A 17432-nucleotide genomic window follows, 5' to 3' on the forward strand; every position below is an offset into this window, starting at 1 on the left:
AAAATATAAAATACAACCCAGTACTTTCTAACTCAAAAGCACAAATCCATGAACATTAAAGCAGTTACTATCAGAAGAAAAAAAAACCCTCATAAATATGTAAAGATACTATTCTCCATGTCTTGTAAAGGGGATAATAGCATTATATTAAGTTTTGCTTTGATTTGTAAGCTTTCACCTTGTGGTGTTTGCCCTACAGCCTTTTAGTCATGTACAGACTGGAGAAGTGAGAGCTTTGAAGTGTCCAACTTCCAGTGAAGTTACTAACATTTTTTAATAAGTCTTAAGAGGTCTGTGTGTGATTTACTGTAATTTCAGAACAAGCTCAGAAATTCACCCTAACTTGGAAAGAATGGGAGCGTCATTTGAGCACATTATCACTGTTAGGGCAAGGGGGGGAGAGCGGCATGAAAATAATCTGGAACGTGATCAAGTCAAATTCAAAATACTGTGTGTATAAATGTTATTACTGAGATCTTTAAGGGCAACAAGACAGTTTTGTATAGATGAGATTTTTTTTTGCAACCAGTAAATATAGTTTAAGTGATTCACAGCCAATTTTTATAATTGCAATGAAGCAGCTGTGATCAAACTCTATTTGTAGAATCATAATAAATTTGCCCCACCTACTAAAATTAGGTCTAAGTATCCAAAATTCCCATTTGAACATCTGACTGAACAAAACAGGCATTGCTCCATGCCAAAAACTGGAGGAAATAGACCTAAAATATGCCATTTTCTCACCAGAAATTGTAGGCTCCCAGAATAACATGTGAATTAAAACTCATTTCAAGCTTGTTTGCATTGCTCCTCATTCCCATTCATAACAAATTTCTTGACAAATGTTCTGATTATGTCTCTTTTTTCCTCACTTTTTTAATTTAAACATAATTTTCAAATCACAGACAGTCTTGCAAGGAGAAACAGCTGATAGTACAACCCATCTGAAAATGGAAAGGGTAGAATTTTACTCTCAGTAAGAGCTGGAGGCAACTTACATGATTAAAGACTGTACTGTAAGCCATCGTTAAAAGACTTCTTCCCGTAAGTGAAAATGTGCAGTTTGCTACCATACACATCAGAGGCACATAAACCAAAATGAGGTCAAAGTCAACCAAGAAATGTAAATGTCTTGCTCCAAAATTCCTGCTTTTGCTTTTTCTTTTCCTCCCCCCGCAAGGCTGAAGGAAAGAACAGAAATTTTAACAAAGTTAAAATTAAAATCTGTTTTTTCAGTTTTCCTCTTTCATTGGTATTCTTGAGGAAGTTTGCATCATCACACTCAGAGAAGATAACCACCAATATTGATGCAGGATGCCTATGAATCAGGCTCCTCTTGCTTCCACTATCATAGAACTGTTGCACAATAGAGTTTAACACATCTCTCTTCACTCTTGCCCTGCTAGATGGGAAATTCTCATTTTACAGACAGAATTAGGAAACAAAGGTCTCAAGCAGCCAAGAAATCATAGGAAATTAACCCTCTAACTAGGACAAACATGATTCACCAACCTGAGATTTGGAAATCTCAGGTAGACCAGGCATACATGAGCACAGCAGATTTCCAAGGCTGTTCACAAGCTGCCTGCAGTGCTGCACAACCTGAGCTGCCACAACCCCATTTGTTTCAGAAACTTAATACTGTACACAACAAAAAACATTCCTCCTCTTGTCTTCATGCTAAAAAATATATCCTATCTGAACTCTAAATAATGTTAATATGCAACAAGAATACATATATTTATGGATTTATATTACATACACATGATTATATCACTATAACAAAGACTGTAAGATTTTCTACAATATATATATATGCTACTAAAAATGCTTAGAAAAACATCAGCAAGCACCACTTAGCCCCTATAAAGCCTCATTTTAAAAACAGAACTTGGTGGAAGAAGTAAATTAATTATATTAAGCAGGAAATTGTTCACTAAATCAATTGGGCTACATTAGAGACCTGAAAATTAAGGCTAGTTCCAAGGTGACCATATGCATATTCTGAGGAGTGCCAAGGTAACAAAAGACATTCCGAAAAAAACCTTTTTCATGTCTTACACACACACACACACATACACACATATATATGTGTATTTCTGTTTCAGCACACATCTGTTCATCTAACAACTATTTTCCAGAGTTGTTCTTTTTAACTGACTGTATCATCATCCCTAGATACCCCCATGACAAAAATCAAAGCACGTATGTGCAGTGTTTATTCATAAATCTCTTTATAAATCCTTACCACTTTAAATTTGTTCAGATGTGGATAGCATCTGGATTTCTTCAAATCAGTTATAATTACAATGTTCCCTTCTTAGCCCAATAAATTAAACATTTATTTGCTGTCTATCGTAAGATCCCTCCTCTAAAAGAGTGTATTTATTATGTCTTTTAATTACCAAATACAACTAGAGGATCATCTGAAATTCAGTACAGAAAGCAACTCTGCACTTCCAGATCCTGGAGGTATCTTCACATAGATTTTCACTGTTCAGCACCATGGTACTTCAGGCAAAAATAGAATTATGTACAATCCTTGCCTGCATTCATCTGTGAAATTTAATTTTCCATTGAAAATCTACATGTTAGCAGCAAGTTCTGTCCTCAAGCATGAATGTGTGCTTCTTATTGGATCCAGTTTGGCAAAAACTGTCCTTAGTTTCTAAATACAATTGAAGCTTCCATTTCACTTCAGGTATACAATCTATTGCTAAGTACTACTGGCAATACAGAATAATAACAGGGCTGCATAATGGTTATAGTCGCACTTAACTTTTCAAAACTTAGGTAAAGCTCAACTAATTCTTCAATTTAGTCATCATGCAAGAAGCTGCATTTACCTACTTCCCATTTGAAACAAGGCTCCCCATTAACAGTTCTCTGCACCATTTGGACAGGAGGGAACTGTTTGCCTTTGCAGCACCCACAGCTGCGCCCCCCCACACAACCTGCAGCCATTGTCAGCACAATTTAAAATTAAAAAGAACCGTCAGGAATGTATTTGAAGAGGGTAAAAACAATATTTGCTACGCGTATCAGTCATACCTACAAGAAGGGCACTGCCTCACTGCTTGTGCCCGGTAGGGGCTGCGGGCCCGGGCTGCTCTCAGAGCCAGCACAGGCGGCGCAGCGGGGCTGAGCCCCACTGAGAGCTGCGAGCCCAGCCCAGGGCCAGGGAGCCTGGCTTGAGCTGCCACTCGCTGAAGGCTCCTGTTCAGGCCAGGGGATGGTGTCAGGGGGCCCCTCTGTGCCCAGACACCCAGGCCAGAGCACCGGGGGCTGCCAAGGAGCAGCGTGCCGAGAAACCAAGGATGCTCCCACCCTTGTGCCGAGCCCGCTCCTGCTGTTCCCCATGGCAGGGGTGGCACTGAGCAGCTGCCACACTGTTATCTTCACCCAGGTTATCCTCACCCAGGTCATCTTCACCCAGCAAACCAAGCCCAGGTGCAGGCATGAGGCATCCAGGCCAAAACAGTGCAGGGACCCTTCTCACTCTCACCTATGGCAGGACACCAAATACCAGACCAGAAAGAGCAAAAGAGACATCCTCCTACCTGAACTAGGAAGGGGCATACAAAACTGAGCTAATTTCATGTGACACTGACTGTCAATCTGTTTTGGCCCCTCTGTTCAATACAAGAAAGCACTATTTTGTTCTCATCTGCATTACGATCTCATCTATCCAAATGCAGCAGCTTGTTTTAAATCAAGAATTATCTCGGTTCTCCCTGCTTGAATCATTGTTATTGATCAGAGCAACTTCAATAAACCCTGCTGCTTACCCAACGGCCTGGGGGCCTGTACCCATCTCCCAAGCCCTTTGTTCCATATACTGATTCACCTTTTCATCAAGGATTTTGACGTAGCTGCTGCCCTTTTGCATTATTACTGTGCCCCACCCAAATAATGATTTTATCACTTAATTCTCTTCCAGACCACATTTCGTAAAAGGGAGACCAAAAAAAAAAAAGAAGAAAAAAACCCTATGCCCTGCTGGGTGGGTAAACATGGACGAGGTGGGGTTGTCTCACCACATGACAGACACACCCCACACAAAAACCAGAAACATGCCTTTCATTGGGCAGGTTAACATTTTTCTAAAAGTTACTTTCTAGTCCTATCTGATCACTGTCAGGATGAGTAATGCAAAACATTCAATTTCTTGTGGGTTTGGTTCCAGTAGTTACTAAAAGCAGCCAAGTACATGTTTGTTTCTAAACTACTTGAAAACCTTCAGAAAGTTACTTTAGAAAGTTCCTGAGCCCTTCACCAGCACAGGGATTTTACCCGCCTCCGTTTTGCACAGTAAACACAAAGCTTCAAAACCATTTATCTTCAAGTACTAACTTTATTTTCTCATTTTCCTTGTTGGAGGATTCTTGCCATTTTCCAGGATGTAGCTAAATGTAAAAAAGTAGCCCACTGACTCCCCAGGCAGAGACTTGTGGAAACAGGTGCCCTTAAAAAAAATGAAAGACTTTGTCAGCTCTCTGACCTGCCAGAGCTCTGTGCATTAGTAACACACAGTGCCTGCTGAGTTCCCCTCCGCTAATTAGAGAACCCGTATGGCAATGAATGGCCTTGACTATAAATACTTCCTGAAAGATCTCTAACAGAGTCAGAGGAAATGGGAAAAAAATGAGATGCAGCTACAGAGAAACTATTTCAGATGTTTCTTGTTTAAAGGGCTGCTTTTTCTTTCCTGAAGTTGCTTAGGGATGACATGCAGTATCCAAGACTTACATCAACTTAATGTGAGAAGTGTGATACAAATTATATGCATTGAATTAATTCTGTAGATATACTATTAAGATGCTGCTATGAGAAGGTGATTGGAAGCGGGACACAATGCCAAAGAACACAAAAACTTCCATCTGTCACCCTGGAGGGACCACTGAAAACTCAGATTTAAACCAAGATCCCACTCTGTGTGCTTGAACCTGCTCATGCAGCTTCTTGTGTTCACACTAAAGGCAGCAGCAGCATCCACCAGCATCAAAGAGGCAGGTTTTACCTCAAATGTATGTTATCCTTCTGGGCAAGAATTCTATGTGCTTATATAAGTCTTCCAGAAAACACAAAGGACAGCTCAGCATTTCCACTGCTTTGCAGCTATTTGGCATTCAGCTCGGTGCACAACAGGAGTCAGTACCTTATAATAGGAGAAATGATGATTTGCCACTAGGGACTGTGTCTGATATTTACTACACCGATATTCAATCAATTATATGTATATTTAACACTTACATACCAATTGCATATTTTTAAATTAGCTCTGCCACTCACCTACACAGGAGAATGCAAAACAAGGAAAGGGGAAATAATTTTTTCTAATTTTCTATCTCCCCCAAATTTAAAGCTGTATAACCAGCTTTAGCCAGAATGCCATATGAAATAGCACAAGTGCAGATATCACAGACAAAAAGAAAATAACTCTTCTCAAAGTAAATGAAAACATTTTTGAAAATCCATCATTTCCTGTAGTGTCTAAACAGTCTGATCATTATGGTGCAAAATAATCTGTTTAATAGAAGAGTAGATTTTATCCTTTGCAACATATAAAAAGCTCACAGTAAAGGTTAACATAACCTCAGTCATATATTTAATGTTACATCCTACAGTATGCCTTTGATAAAAATCCACAGTACTTTTGGAATAATGTGACAATCTCTCTCCCTTTGATGGTACACAAATCTCTCCACAAACCAGGATTAATACACAATGTAATCTTGCTGTGTGCAGGTCCATGTGACCCCACAGGACAGACACACATACCTGTGTTATTACTGCATCTTTGTTGGCTAAACTACAACCTCTATACCAACACCTTTAGGTGGGCTAACTAGGCCTGTGTATAGGTCTGAAGGCCCAGGCTACAATTCCCTATTTTTTGGAAAACTTTTATGCTGCAGTGTCCATACAGACCAAAACAGGACACTTCATTTAAAATCAGTTTAGTAAAAAGTTCCTGCTGTCCAAGATCTGCTCTGTTAAAGCATTAAACAATCTGCCTGGCCTGGAGTCTGCTGGCTGCCAATGTGCTACCCAAAAAAAGGAACATTTTTGCATCTCAATAGACCTTCCAGTATCAACAAATCTTTCAACTAAAAAATCAGCTACTCTAAGGAAGAGCAGAAATAATGTCCACATTGTACCACGCTGAGGTACATTTTTGGTAATTCCCATTTGTAAAACATACTGATTCACTGTAAGTACAGCTGCTGGAAATATTTTAATAAGAAAAATAAATTAAAGCTACTCACAGAAGTGTACCAAGCCCCTGAGAAAGATTCTGCTACACACACACAGCTTAGAAGCATTCTCAGGGATAAAGGTGCGTCAGGTGCATCAGCTGCACATGTGTGTTTGCATTGTCTTCAGCTCCCGAAATGTCACAAGCAGTTTGGTCTTTTAGATTCTAAAAATGAAATAAATCTTACCCCAGTGACTCCCACAAACAATCTACTGCAGCACAGAGTCTTAGGAGGGACCATGGTCATCAAGTACAGAAGGAATGCAAGAAATAGCATGTAAATGGCTTAGTTAACATCCAAAGCTGAAAATTACTCCAAGCAATTTCCAAAAATTAATTATCCTGTAAGCATTAAGAATTTCTGTGGACTATGGTATATTTTCACCCCTTCTCCAACTGATTTGCATTGTCTCTGATATTTTACCAAAATGCTAATCACTTTTAAACCTGTAGTATCAATCTCTATCTACTTGAAAAAATGTGAAAAAATCTTATCTCCTCTTTGCCTTCCCCACACCATCAAGAAAGTAAAAAATTAAAAGCATGTGGAATTGCTGCTACTGTCAAATCATTACAAATCATTTGTAATAAGCAGAACCACTTTATAAATACAGAATAGAAGAATAGAGAGTACAACCAAAGGGATGTGTTAGGAACTTTCATTTTTAGTCCATTTCTCAGTGTTTATTCACTGAGTAATTCCAAATTTTTGGCTTCCTCTGTGTCAATCTTCAGGGGAAAAAAATGAAGGTGTCCACAGTGATTTTATTATAGGTTTTGTTTCCTAGTCACCAGTTGTCCTGGGATACAGTGTTTTGCATAAGCATTCATTATATGATACTAGAAGGATGTATTGAGTTAACACTTTGCTTTCAGAGAGGACCAACTTTTAGACAGCATTAGCTGCTCCTACTAGCTATTTCATATTAGAAAAATAAATGTAGCCAGAAGTAGATAATAATGAGATATTTGCTTACAACACAGTGCAATTTTTTTTTTTTTTTTATTTCAGAGGATTACAAAAATTAGCTTTTTCAAGATTTTCTGAACAATTTTTATTTCTCTCTGGGCCAATTGAGCTTCTGGGCATACATATGTGTATGTCAGATAATCCTCGACACTAAGCTCCCAATGGTCAAGCTGACCATCACTTTGTCTTCTTATTCATAGCTCCGGTACTGCATCTCATAACTCTGTCTGCAGAAAACTAAATCAAGAGCAAATTAAAGGAGTTGGGCTTCTATAATCTTTTTCACAGATTGAAGAGGGAACTAGTATCACTCTCAGAATCACACTCCCAATATCGCCTATCCTTCAGATCACCCCTTACCTTCAAGAAGTTTCAATTCTCATTTTGTTTGCTCTATCCATCAATCATGATGAAATATGTAAGATTAGGGACTCTGTTCAGCAGATGAAAAAAGTTAATCTCCTTTCCCCCACTTTTTTTTTTAAATATTTCAAGCTGACAAAAGCAACTTGTCCAATTTTCAAAGAAAAGTGAAAATTCAAATATTATCAGTAAGGAAAAGACATAGACAAACAAGTCCTTGGCACAATAGAGTTCCAAGAGTGTGACAGCTAAAGGTGTACACAAAAGTAATTCCTGTTTGAAGGACTGAAGGTTTTATCAATCACTATAAACACAATCTGCTAATAAATCATTATAATAAAAGAAGAGTTGTACACACTTTAAAATGCAAGGAACTAATTTATATGCACTGTTAATACACAAAAGTAAGACCTTTATCTTTTTCCCAGAAAAGTATGGAAGATACAGGTTTTTTAGACCCAGAAGTGATCAAAGTATTTTGAAATTGATAAAATGCTAATTTGAAAAAATATAGGTATATAAAAGTGGTTTTGTATAAAGACTTTAAAAAAACATCTAAAGTTATTTTTAAAACGGCATTAGAAGCACCAGCATACAGTTTCCCATTCTATATTCAGCAGTGGCTAAAACAAGTAATAATGGCCTTATTCTACTGTTAACTAAGGTTTTAGGTCCAGCTATCAACCAAATTAAGACTTTTATAGAGCTGATTCTGCATACTACCATGTCCCTTTGCAGATTTTTATTTGGGTTTCTTTCATCCTCTGGCGGTCAAAAAATAAATGAAAATATTTGAAAAATTTAAAATAAATGAAAATAATTTGGATTCTGATAAACCACAGATTAAATGGCTCCTCTGGCAAATCTGTCTGCACATGGCTAAGAACCAGTACAAGAACCGAGGTGGGATGTGACTAACATCATATGTACAGCAGGAATTCCACTACGGCATGGGTTTATTTACGTATTTTAATACCTATTTTGTGTTGGAGGAGAGAAATATAATCCTGCCATCCACAGTGAGCACACATCCAGGTTAGCAACAAGGAACCTATCATACTGTAACTGCTTTTCATACACTTAAAATCTGAGAACAATAACTAAGGTACAAAAGTTTGTGGTCCCTCTAAATTGCATGCCAGGTTTAAATTACAGACACTCTATTTTATAATTAGACAGACACTCTATTTTATAATTAGAATGGCTGCAGTATTTTTAAGAACACTGACTTAATTTAAAACAGCTTTTAAGACTCCTATACGTACAGAGACAGATATACCTGTGTATAATCTTAGCAGACCATGGAATAAAAACATTTATCTTCCTTTTTACATGTTACATGTGACATTGTTGCACTAATTGATGCTATGGTTACAAATGCTGTTATAAAAGACAAAAAAGGAAACCAGCAGATCATCACTTCCATTCTAGTGAGCTTTGTCTGCAGACTGACTGCTCCTGCGGCAAGTTTCTATAAATTCAGATAGGGAGCAGCTCCTGAAAACATGTGATGACTTCAGGAGAAAAGCATTTATTTGTCTCCCTGTTTAGCTCCTCAGAATGTGAGATCTCTTCTAACCTCAATTTTCTCTGTGGGAAAAACACACCTTGATGGAAGGGAAACTTCCTTGTATATAGATCCTTTTGTTAAAAAAAAATAGGAATTATTTAGTGGGACAAATATTTACCTTCTCTTATCACATGAGATCCTTTCTTTTCTTTTTTTTTTTTTTTTTTTTTTTTTGCTTCCAAGGCAACCAGACAAGTGTCAAAATTGATCTATAATTATGTTATTTCACCAAAAAGGTTATTTTTTTTATTAATATTTAACTCACATTTCATATTCTTAGATATGTAGCAATATAAAATCCTGCTTAAGTGCGAACTGTCACACCATCACAAAATTTAAGAGGGGATTAATTGTTTTAGTGTAACAGATGTGCAGCCTTCTGGGGTTCTAAACCTCCCTTCTTCACATGCATCACCAACCTGCACAATTAGCAGGAATGATTAAACAAAATTCAATCAGAGCTAAATAGCAAAAGCAGAAGCTTACTAATACTCCATCAATATATAGATTGCTTTATGTGAGCACTTTGGAAAATGTACCTGCCAGTTTGGCTCTACAAATTTGAGTCTTTCCTTGACTGTTTTTTTTGTTTCCATGCCCTAAAAGAACCCCAACCACGTTACTCCGGACCTGAAGAAATCATTTGCGCAGCCAATGAAACATAACATACATGCAATCCTAAAAAGCAAAAGGGGGGGAGAAAAAGGTTTCCTACCCGTAATAAGGACTGGGATTCATCTTTTGCCTTGCCGTCCCCGGATCCAGAGTAGGGCTGGCTGAGCTGCCCGGCTTTCTCTGCTGCTCCGGCTGGGACACCCTGCAGGAAACCCTTGCCCTCCACTGCCAAGCCATAAATGGGCCTTGCAAGATGGGCAGCTTCTACATTTGGACTATCCCTTAAAGGCTTTGGCTGCTCTTGGCCGACAGACACGGGGGTCAGTAAGCCTAGACTGGTCTGCGTGTATGATGGGCTCCCCCGCAAAATGTCTGTTCCTCTCCAGGTCACATTGCGAAGATCATCACTGGGACTGTCAGTCCAGCCTTTCTCCTTGAGCACTTCCTTATCTTCTATCTTTTCTCGCTTCACTATGCTGTCAGATACGGGCTCCCCTAATTTGGGGTCTGGATTAATCAGACTGTAGACCTTAAGGTCAATTTTTGGCTCTTCCTTGATGGACGAAACGCCATGAGTGTCCTCCCCGTTGGCTGTAGTGATGTCCATCTCCTGACAGTGCACAGTGTTGAAGTGCTCTAGTAGTGACTGAGTGTCAACAGCTGTGAAGCTGCACTGACGGCATTTGTAGCAGTTATGTACTCGCCTGGAAGAAAACAAGAAGCACATTAACATGAGAGTCACCCCTTGGCCTTCCCTCTCACAGTGATTTTACCTACCAAGATTAAGAAAATAAATCAAACTTACAGTATGACCCTCTCTAAATAAAGCAAGCAGGTTTACTTTGGTATCTTATACAGCAGGGTAAAAATACTGCTGATTTTCCCCTCATGCCTTGCAATGGCCTCCTATTGTTCCTTCACATTCCATGGTATTATTCTAAACTTCATAAAATTTTCCTTGGGATTTTGTGTTTTTCTTCTTCAGTTTGCTGCAATATACTTTTCACTTTCTGCTGCAGCAGGAACACTAAAAAATGTACTTTTCAACCAAAATCAAATAGAAGAGGACAGTTCTCTTGTTATTAAAAAAAGACTTCAAATAATATAAATCTATGTTAGAAAGTTAAAACATTTTAAAAAGTCCTTTACTTTCTACCTATTCCATATACTTTTGCTTGACAAAGATGATTTTGAACAGAGCTCTGGTTAACTTAGGGATAAGAATACACCAAAGGACAGAAGGCTGTACACAAGAGACAGCAGTGTACACTTGGTTCTCTATGGACATTTTAGCACAACTTAAAAAGATGCAGCTCTAAAGATAAAGCACAATAGTTGGCTGTGTCACTACAAACTGCCTTTCCCATCAAATATAGAAACTCTTGGGTAGGAGCTGTGGAACACAGTGGAATAGCACGCCTTCCTGTTTTTACTCTAAAAGCCTATAAAAAGTACTGCATTACTAAATTATGTAAAGCATATGTTGCTACATGAGAACAACATGTTAGCCACTTACTGTATCTATCATAGAAACAGAACACTGTTTATGAGCTCTCTAACGCCATTATGAGTAATTGTTCATAGCACAGGAGTGGTCAGAGCCTTTCATCAGGCCCCGGGCCCCGCTGCACCCGGCATCCTACCAAAGCTGAGCAAAATTTCATCCCTGCTCTGCAAAATCTACAGAACTCTACAAGAGCTTCTCCCTACAGACACGCTCACAAATCCACACCCCAGGCATTCGGAGTCTCAACAGTGTCTTTAGCCAAACTAAAAAAATGAGCCTTTCACTATCCACACAGGACAAAACTTGTATGAGAGATCTGTTACTGCCCTGACTCCAATTGTTAGAATTAATTCCTTTAAGGCCAAATCTTTGTCTAAGTGAAGTCAATGGCAAAACTCCCATTGACTTCAGTAAGAGCAGGATTTGGCTCTCGGTGCATCTGTAGAATTGGAATGATACACAAAATGTCCCTTTTAGACTATGATAGTTTAGAAGGGACAGCTTGCCAAACTTATTAAACCCCCTTGCCTTCCTTCTCTCCTTTTGTTGGAAAAACAAACCATATGTTATTTACATTGTCTGATTTTCTTGCAGTTGTGTCAGCGCACAGACATGAGTACACATTCAGATTCATGCTTTTCAGTCCTTGTGCAATATCAGTTTTCTTTTTGTCATTTTCCATATTTATATTCATTTTAAGGGACTAGATGGTCTTGTTCCATTATGCAAAAAATAGACTCAGTTATTCTCCACATAGCCTTATGGCAACAAAACTCACTTGTGGGAGAGCAAGCTGTGGGTTAAAATCTTGTTCTGGCCATGTTCCTTTTCCTTCATTCTACAATTATGTTTTATTAAAATCAGCTTGTCTCTCAATGCGACACTAATATATTCTCTCTTGCAACTCAATTCTTCTCTAAACCAAGCTTAATTCTCTCCTGAACCAAAAAAAAAAAAGAAAAAAGAGTGCTATCTGATCAAAACCATTTTATAAATACAAAAAGCCAAGCTATAAAGAGGGTCAGCCCTGTAAAGGTGGGATACCATCAGAGAAGTCCAAGTTAGACAGGGGCTAGTTATCTTAAAAGCCAAGTTAAACAAGACACCATTTGGGGCTAATGGCTCAACCACATACACTCCCCATGTGAAAGTTTATCAATCCTTTGGGACACTACTTAGCCCTAAGTGTCTCTTGTTTAACTTGGCCATTTCAATAGCTAACCCCCTTCCTAACTTGGCTCTCATTTACAGATATCACACCTCCAAACAGCTGATCTTTTTCTGCCTAACTTGTCTTTTTTTATTTTTCCATTCCACACTGGCTAAATGTTTTTGATCAGGAGCCATATACACCACACTTCTGAGGACACAAATAAATGCTGAATATTACATGCAGTTGTAACTACATGGCTGAGGCCCAGTTACAATCACCCTTATTACATTAAAGGTTTGTTAATTTAAATTATTTCTAATTGATTCAAAGACAGTCATATAAGCATTCCTTCATTCTTCTGTGAGACTGTGATAAGCACTGTGATGTGGAAAAAATGAAGCTATACTTCAGTAGATAGTAACCCAACAGGCTTTTTTTTTTTCAGAATATATAGTTTCCAGTATGCATTAAAAATCTGCCATCAACATTATAAATCTTGATACTTCACATGGGTTTGTCCTGTGGGTTATTCAGTCCCCAAGCTCCAAAATGCAAGCTAAAGTTTGGAGCTGTCCAATATAAGTCACAGTCCCAAATAATAAAATAGTAACTATCATCAGTCATTAGAAAACTTTTGAAAGTTGGAAACTTATTCTTTCCTAGAACAACGCATAAAAAGAAAATGTTTTCTTCTCAGTTTTCACTCCACCCTGACAGCAAGCAGGGAAACAAATTTGCAATGTTTGATTTCTCTTTTACTAGAAATTAAGCCTACTCTATGCTTCTAAAAGCCCAAGTTACATCTAGAGTTGTGTACAAAGCTCTTCAAGGCTAAGCAACAAAATTTTAAGAATTCCAGTCTGCAAAGTACACAAGAAGCATTCCTATGCATTACCTCAAAGTTACACCTTACAGCTAAACCACAGCTATACCATCTGAAACTCTGAATTCGTCTGATGCAATACTGCGTGTTGGTACAGAGCTACTCTAAGGAGAGGAAAATCTTGGGATAGAAGAAAGTGATGTAAATGAAGAAGAAAACAGCACTCTTCCTTCTTTGTTATTGTTTATACAGCCTTCAAGAACACTAACAGCCGGTTCAAGCCACAAACTGGCATTCTCTGCAATATGGCATTGGGTTAGCAATGTTATCCCATCCACTGAGGTCAATTAGCACTATCATTTCTACTACAAAATAAAGCAAAGACATGATTATTTGTGGACAGTAATTCATGGCCCAATCCCAAGATTAAATATCAAGAAATTCAGGCAAAACCTTTGCTGCACAGTTACATTCTGAGAACGATAAAAAATCTTATCATTATTCATACTGAAAAGTACCTAAATTGAGCACTGTAAGATACAAGGATTTTCCCTCACAAAATCTTTATGTTGGAGAGATTACACGGTTGGGGTTTTTTATGGATTTAATGTTCTTTATTTGAACTTCCTAACAGGCTGCAAGAATCCCAACACTAGCCAGTTGTTAATTAAGTCTTGTTGACATACTTCTAACTAGTCTGAAGTATTACAAAACACCATCTTCTACAAAACAAGTAATTTTTTTTTTTTAATTACCCGAAGACAGTCCTAGGCTCTAGGGCATAGAAAATATTCTGGAAGAAGGTATGGCTGTCGTCTCAGTTCCATTTTTTCACATTTTATTTTAATTATAAATATAATAATTATTATCATTTCTCATGAAGAAACAGGTTCATAAGAAAGTTAACTTTTGAGATGGGTGCTGCACTCAAGCTTTTCAGAAGACAGTCAGCAAAGCAAGGAAGAAAATGCAGTGTAGTGTTAGAAAGGAGAGGAGACAGGGCAGAGTGGAGAGCAAGACTGAGATCAAAGGAGAGCAAAAGCCATTGGCAAGAGCAAACAAGTTCAGAGCAGTGAATTAAGGTGTCAGGAGGATGGAAAAGGCCCTCACAGCTGCTGCTATTGTTCACTGAGTGAAGGCTTCTGCTTTGCTCTAAAACTGGGAGCTGGTGGGCCTCAATTGACATTTTTTCCTGGAGTTTCTTCTCTGGGGGAAGTGTCCCAAAGGTGCCACATTTCCATACTCTGCATGTCTGAGACCCTGCTCTGGCTTTTTGTGCCTGAGAGTCTGGGGGTCAGTCCCAACAGCCCTGTCCCCAACACCCCATCCCTGAGCTGCAGCCCAGGCACTGGGAAAACACAAGCCCCAAGCACCCCTTTGCCTTTTGCTCCTCTGCCTCCTTTATCTTTGAGAGGTAAGGAATTATTTCATTAACTCAAAATTAATTTCTAAAGAGAGCCTTACAAAACTGCTGCCATCCACATTTTCAAAATTTATTAGGAAAATTATTCTACACCATTGCCAAAGCTTTTATTTCATTTGAGTCTTTACATTTTCATATCATATTTTGCAATTTAATGAATCACTATCCTACCTTGTTTTTAAAAAGCTTAAAAGATTTTTCAGCATAGCACTTCTAATTATAACTAGCACTGATCAAATGCTTTCAGTCAAGTAAGGTTTTACATGAAAAATTCTATCTTTTGCCAAATTGAAAAAATGCACTGTTTTCCCACATTTTAGCGAAATGATAAGAAAAAAGAGGCACTTCTGCAAGAAGCTGCTTTGATTTTAAAAAAATAATCAAAATTAATTATTTTGGAACAAGCAGGAAAATAATCTCTAGACTAAATGAAACAACATGCAAAATTTGCCCAAATACTCAGTTTGATTTTTATCTAAATTAAAAGTGTTGGCATCTTCTGGCTCATCAGAATACCAGACAGTTCTAAGAAAAAACTAAGCTTTGCAATGAACATGAATAGTATGTGATTCCTCAGAGGTATAATGGAAAATGAGTAGTAGCAGAATTAGTGGAAAATGGAGGCCAATAAATCTTCTAGGGATTTATTTGAATAAGCACATTTTAGTGAGGTTTAAATACAAGTAAACTCAAGTGCAATGTGATTCATTGACTTCAAATTTAAATGAACAGCTCTCAGATAATCATGTCAAGAAATACTGAATGAGTACTAAGTGTAAATATACATTTCTGTAGAAAGAAAAATTGGAAATAACTGCTTTTGCAAATTCTAATACTGTTGCAAATACATGGTTGCAAAGAAATAACATTGAGATATTAATTTTTTAGCTAGCAATACATAGTGAAATTGTAGATGTGGAGCCAAAAGGAAGCAAAATAAATAATAAAATAAATTAAGCATGTGGTTCAGACACAAGACTCGAAAATTAAATTAGTGCAGATAAAAAATATATGAATCAAAATATGTAAGTAGCATCTAAAGCCAACACTGATACTCCAGATTATCAAGGCTAAATCTAAATATGGGAATAGCAGAACATTTTTTTCCATTACATTAATGTTTAGTATTATGCTTACTGTTAGAATCCATTCAGCTCCTTATTTTATAAATGAAGAGGTTTTAGAGACACAGACATGTACAGCATTTTAAATACATCAGATGCACATAATGTGTGGCATAAAAGTGTTGAGACAAATTCTGATTAAGAAACAGAGAAGCCCAGTTGGATGTGAGCTGACTACATTAGCATGTTTCTGTCTATCAACAAACACTACTATTTTATAGATGTTTTACTTCTTAAAATCTGAATTGTGCTCTGTCTTTAGGTTCTAAAATACAAAACGGGAAAGAAAACACATATCTGATACATGCCAGACTTCTACTAAAAAAAAAAAGGCCTGGTAATAATAATAGAAACAAAAGTTATAATGCCTCAAAAGTTTTAGTTTGATAGAGTGAAAATTAGGTTATACATAGAAAAACAATAAAACCTGCTGGTTTTTGCCATTACAGAGCAAATAAACTGAACTAACTTAGGTGATTTCAAAAAAGATGGACAGTGGGGGAAAACAGCAGCAGTACAAGTAGAAAAGAAACAAAATTCATATTATCAAAGGGGAATTACAGGAGAAAGGGAAAGAAGTTGGCAGTTATGGGGACATTGTACTTTGCTTTACACACGTCCTCAGAGTAGTCAATAATGTCATAGACTGGAGTTAACAGAGTATGTTGCTCAAGTGTTTTAAGCAAAATAGCCTAACCTTAGACAAACAATTTGAGACTAAAATGCTTAGTGTATCTCTTGATTTTCCAAAGTTCAGTTCCCTGTGACTACTGCCAGTACTGCAGGGTGTTGAGCCCTCCTAAGGAGCAGCTACAACTACCCCATCTCAGACTGAGCACTTCATTTTGAAAGTCATGGCTTCTCCTTTCTTGGGAAAAAGTATCCTTAGCTCAGCATGCTTGTTAAAACTTAAATTACCAGCTGCAGCAAAATAAAAGGTTGGATTCTTTCAGTAAAGGAGCCATTTCAATCTTCCAGTTACTTAACCACTAAAAAAAGATCATGCCATGCCCCAGCAGCGGACAAAGTGCTGCCTATGGAGTTCTTCAGCATGGCTCAAAGCTGTTATAATAATGCTTGGAACTTAGATACCACTTTTCATCTTCAAAGCAGTTTACAAACATTAACTAATTAATCCACACAACATCCCTCAGGCCCACTTGGATCAAAAATGGGGAACTGCATGCTGGGACCTGAATCCTCTGTGGGCCCTAGCTCCAAATTAAAGATGAGCAATCTGCTCTTTTTTTTTTTTCTAAATAGACTCCTGATATATTGCCAATGCAGCCCTCTGTTGGGCAACATTTGGATGCCCCCAGCTTTAATCTCTATTAAAGTATCATGCCCCAGTCTGCCTTTGTTAATTTTGGATGTCTTGGAATCTATTAAACATGGCACAGTTTCTTGAGCTTTTAACAAAGCTTTAGCTTTGAAAATGCATCTTCTTTTGTCTTCATTCTAGCTGGCTTCCACACAAAGATCTTTTAGATGAGATAGATACTGAAGTTTTCCGTTGTTGTTGACGCATTAGCCTTAACTATTAACATATTCAGCATGATTTTCTAATATTTAACATCACTTTTGCAGTGGCACATAACTGTTGCTCTTTACAAACTCTAGGAGCC

General features: G+C 37.8%; 1 protein-coding gene across 7 annotated transcripts in view; it reads right to left on the bottom strand.

Annotated features, from left to right (window-relative positions):
• The window catches only part of TRPS1 (transcriptional repressor GATA binding 1), a 211930-nt gene that overhangs the window by 137196 nt on the left and 57302 nt on the right, over positions 1-17432 (bottom strand). For all 7 annotated transcript variants that reach the window (XM_030943266.1, XM_030943270.1, XM_030943269.1 and 4 more), the window contains one exon: positions 9878-10481. In XM_030943266.1, the coding sequence (XP_030799126.1) occupies positions 9878-10481 (604 nt within the window). The remainder of the gene's footprint in view (positions 1-9877; positions 10482-17432) is intronic.

The sequence above is a fragment of the Camarhynchus parvulus genome, chromosome 2 (genome assembly GCF_901933205.1).
Source record: "Camarhynchus parvulus chromosome 2, STF_HiC, whole genome shotgun sequence".
Taxonomy (NCBI): Eukaryota; Metazoa; Chordata; class Aves; order Passeriformes; family Thraupidae; genus Camarhynchus; species Camarhynchus parvulus.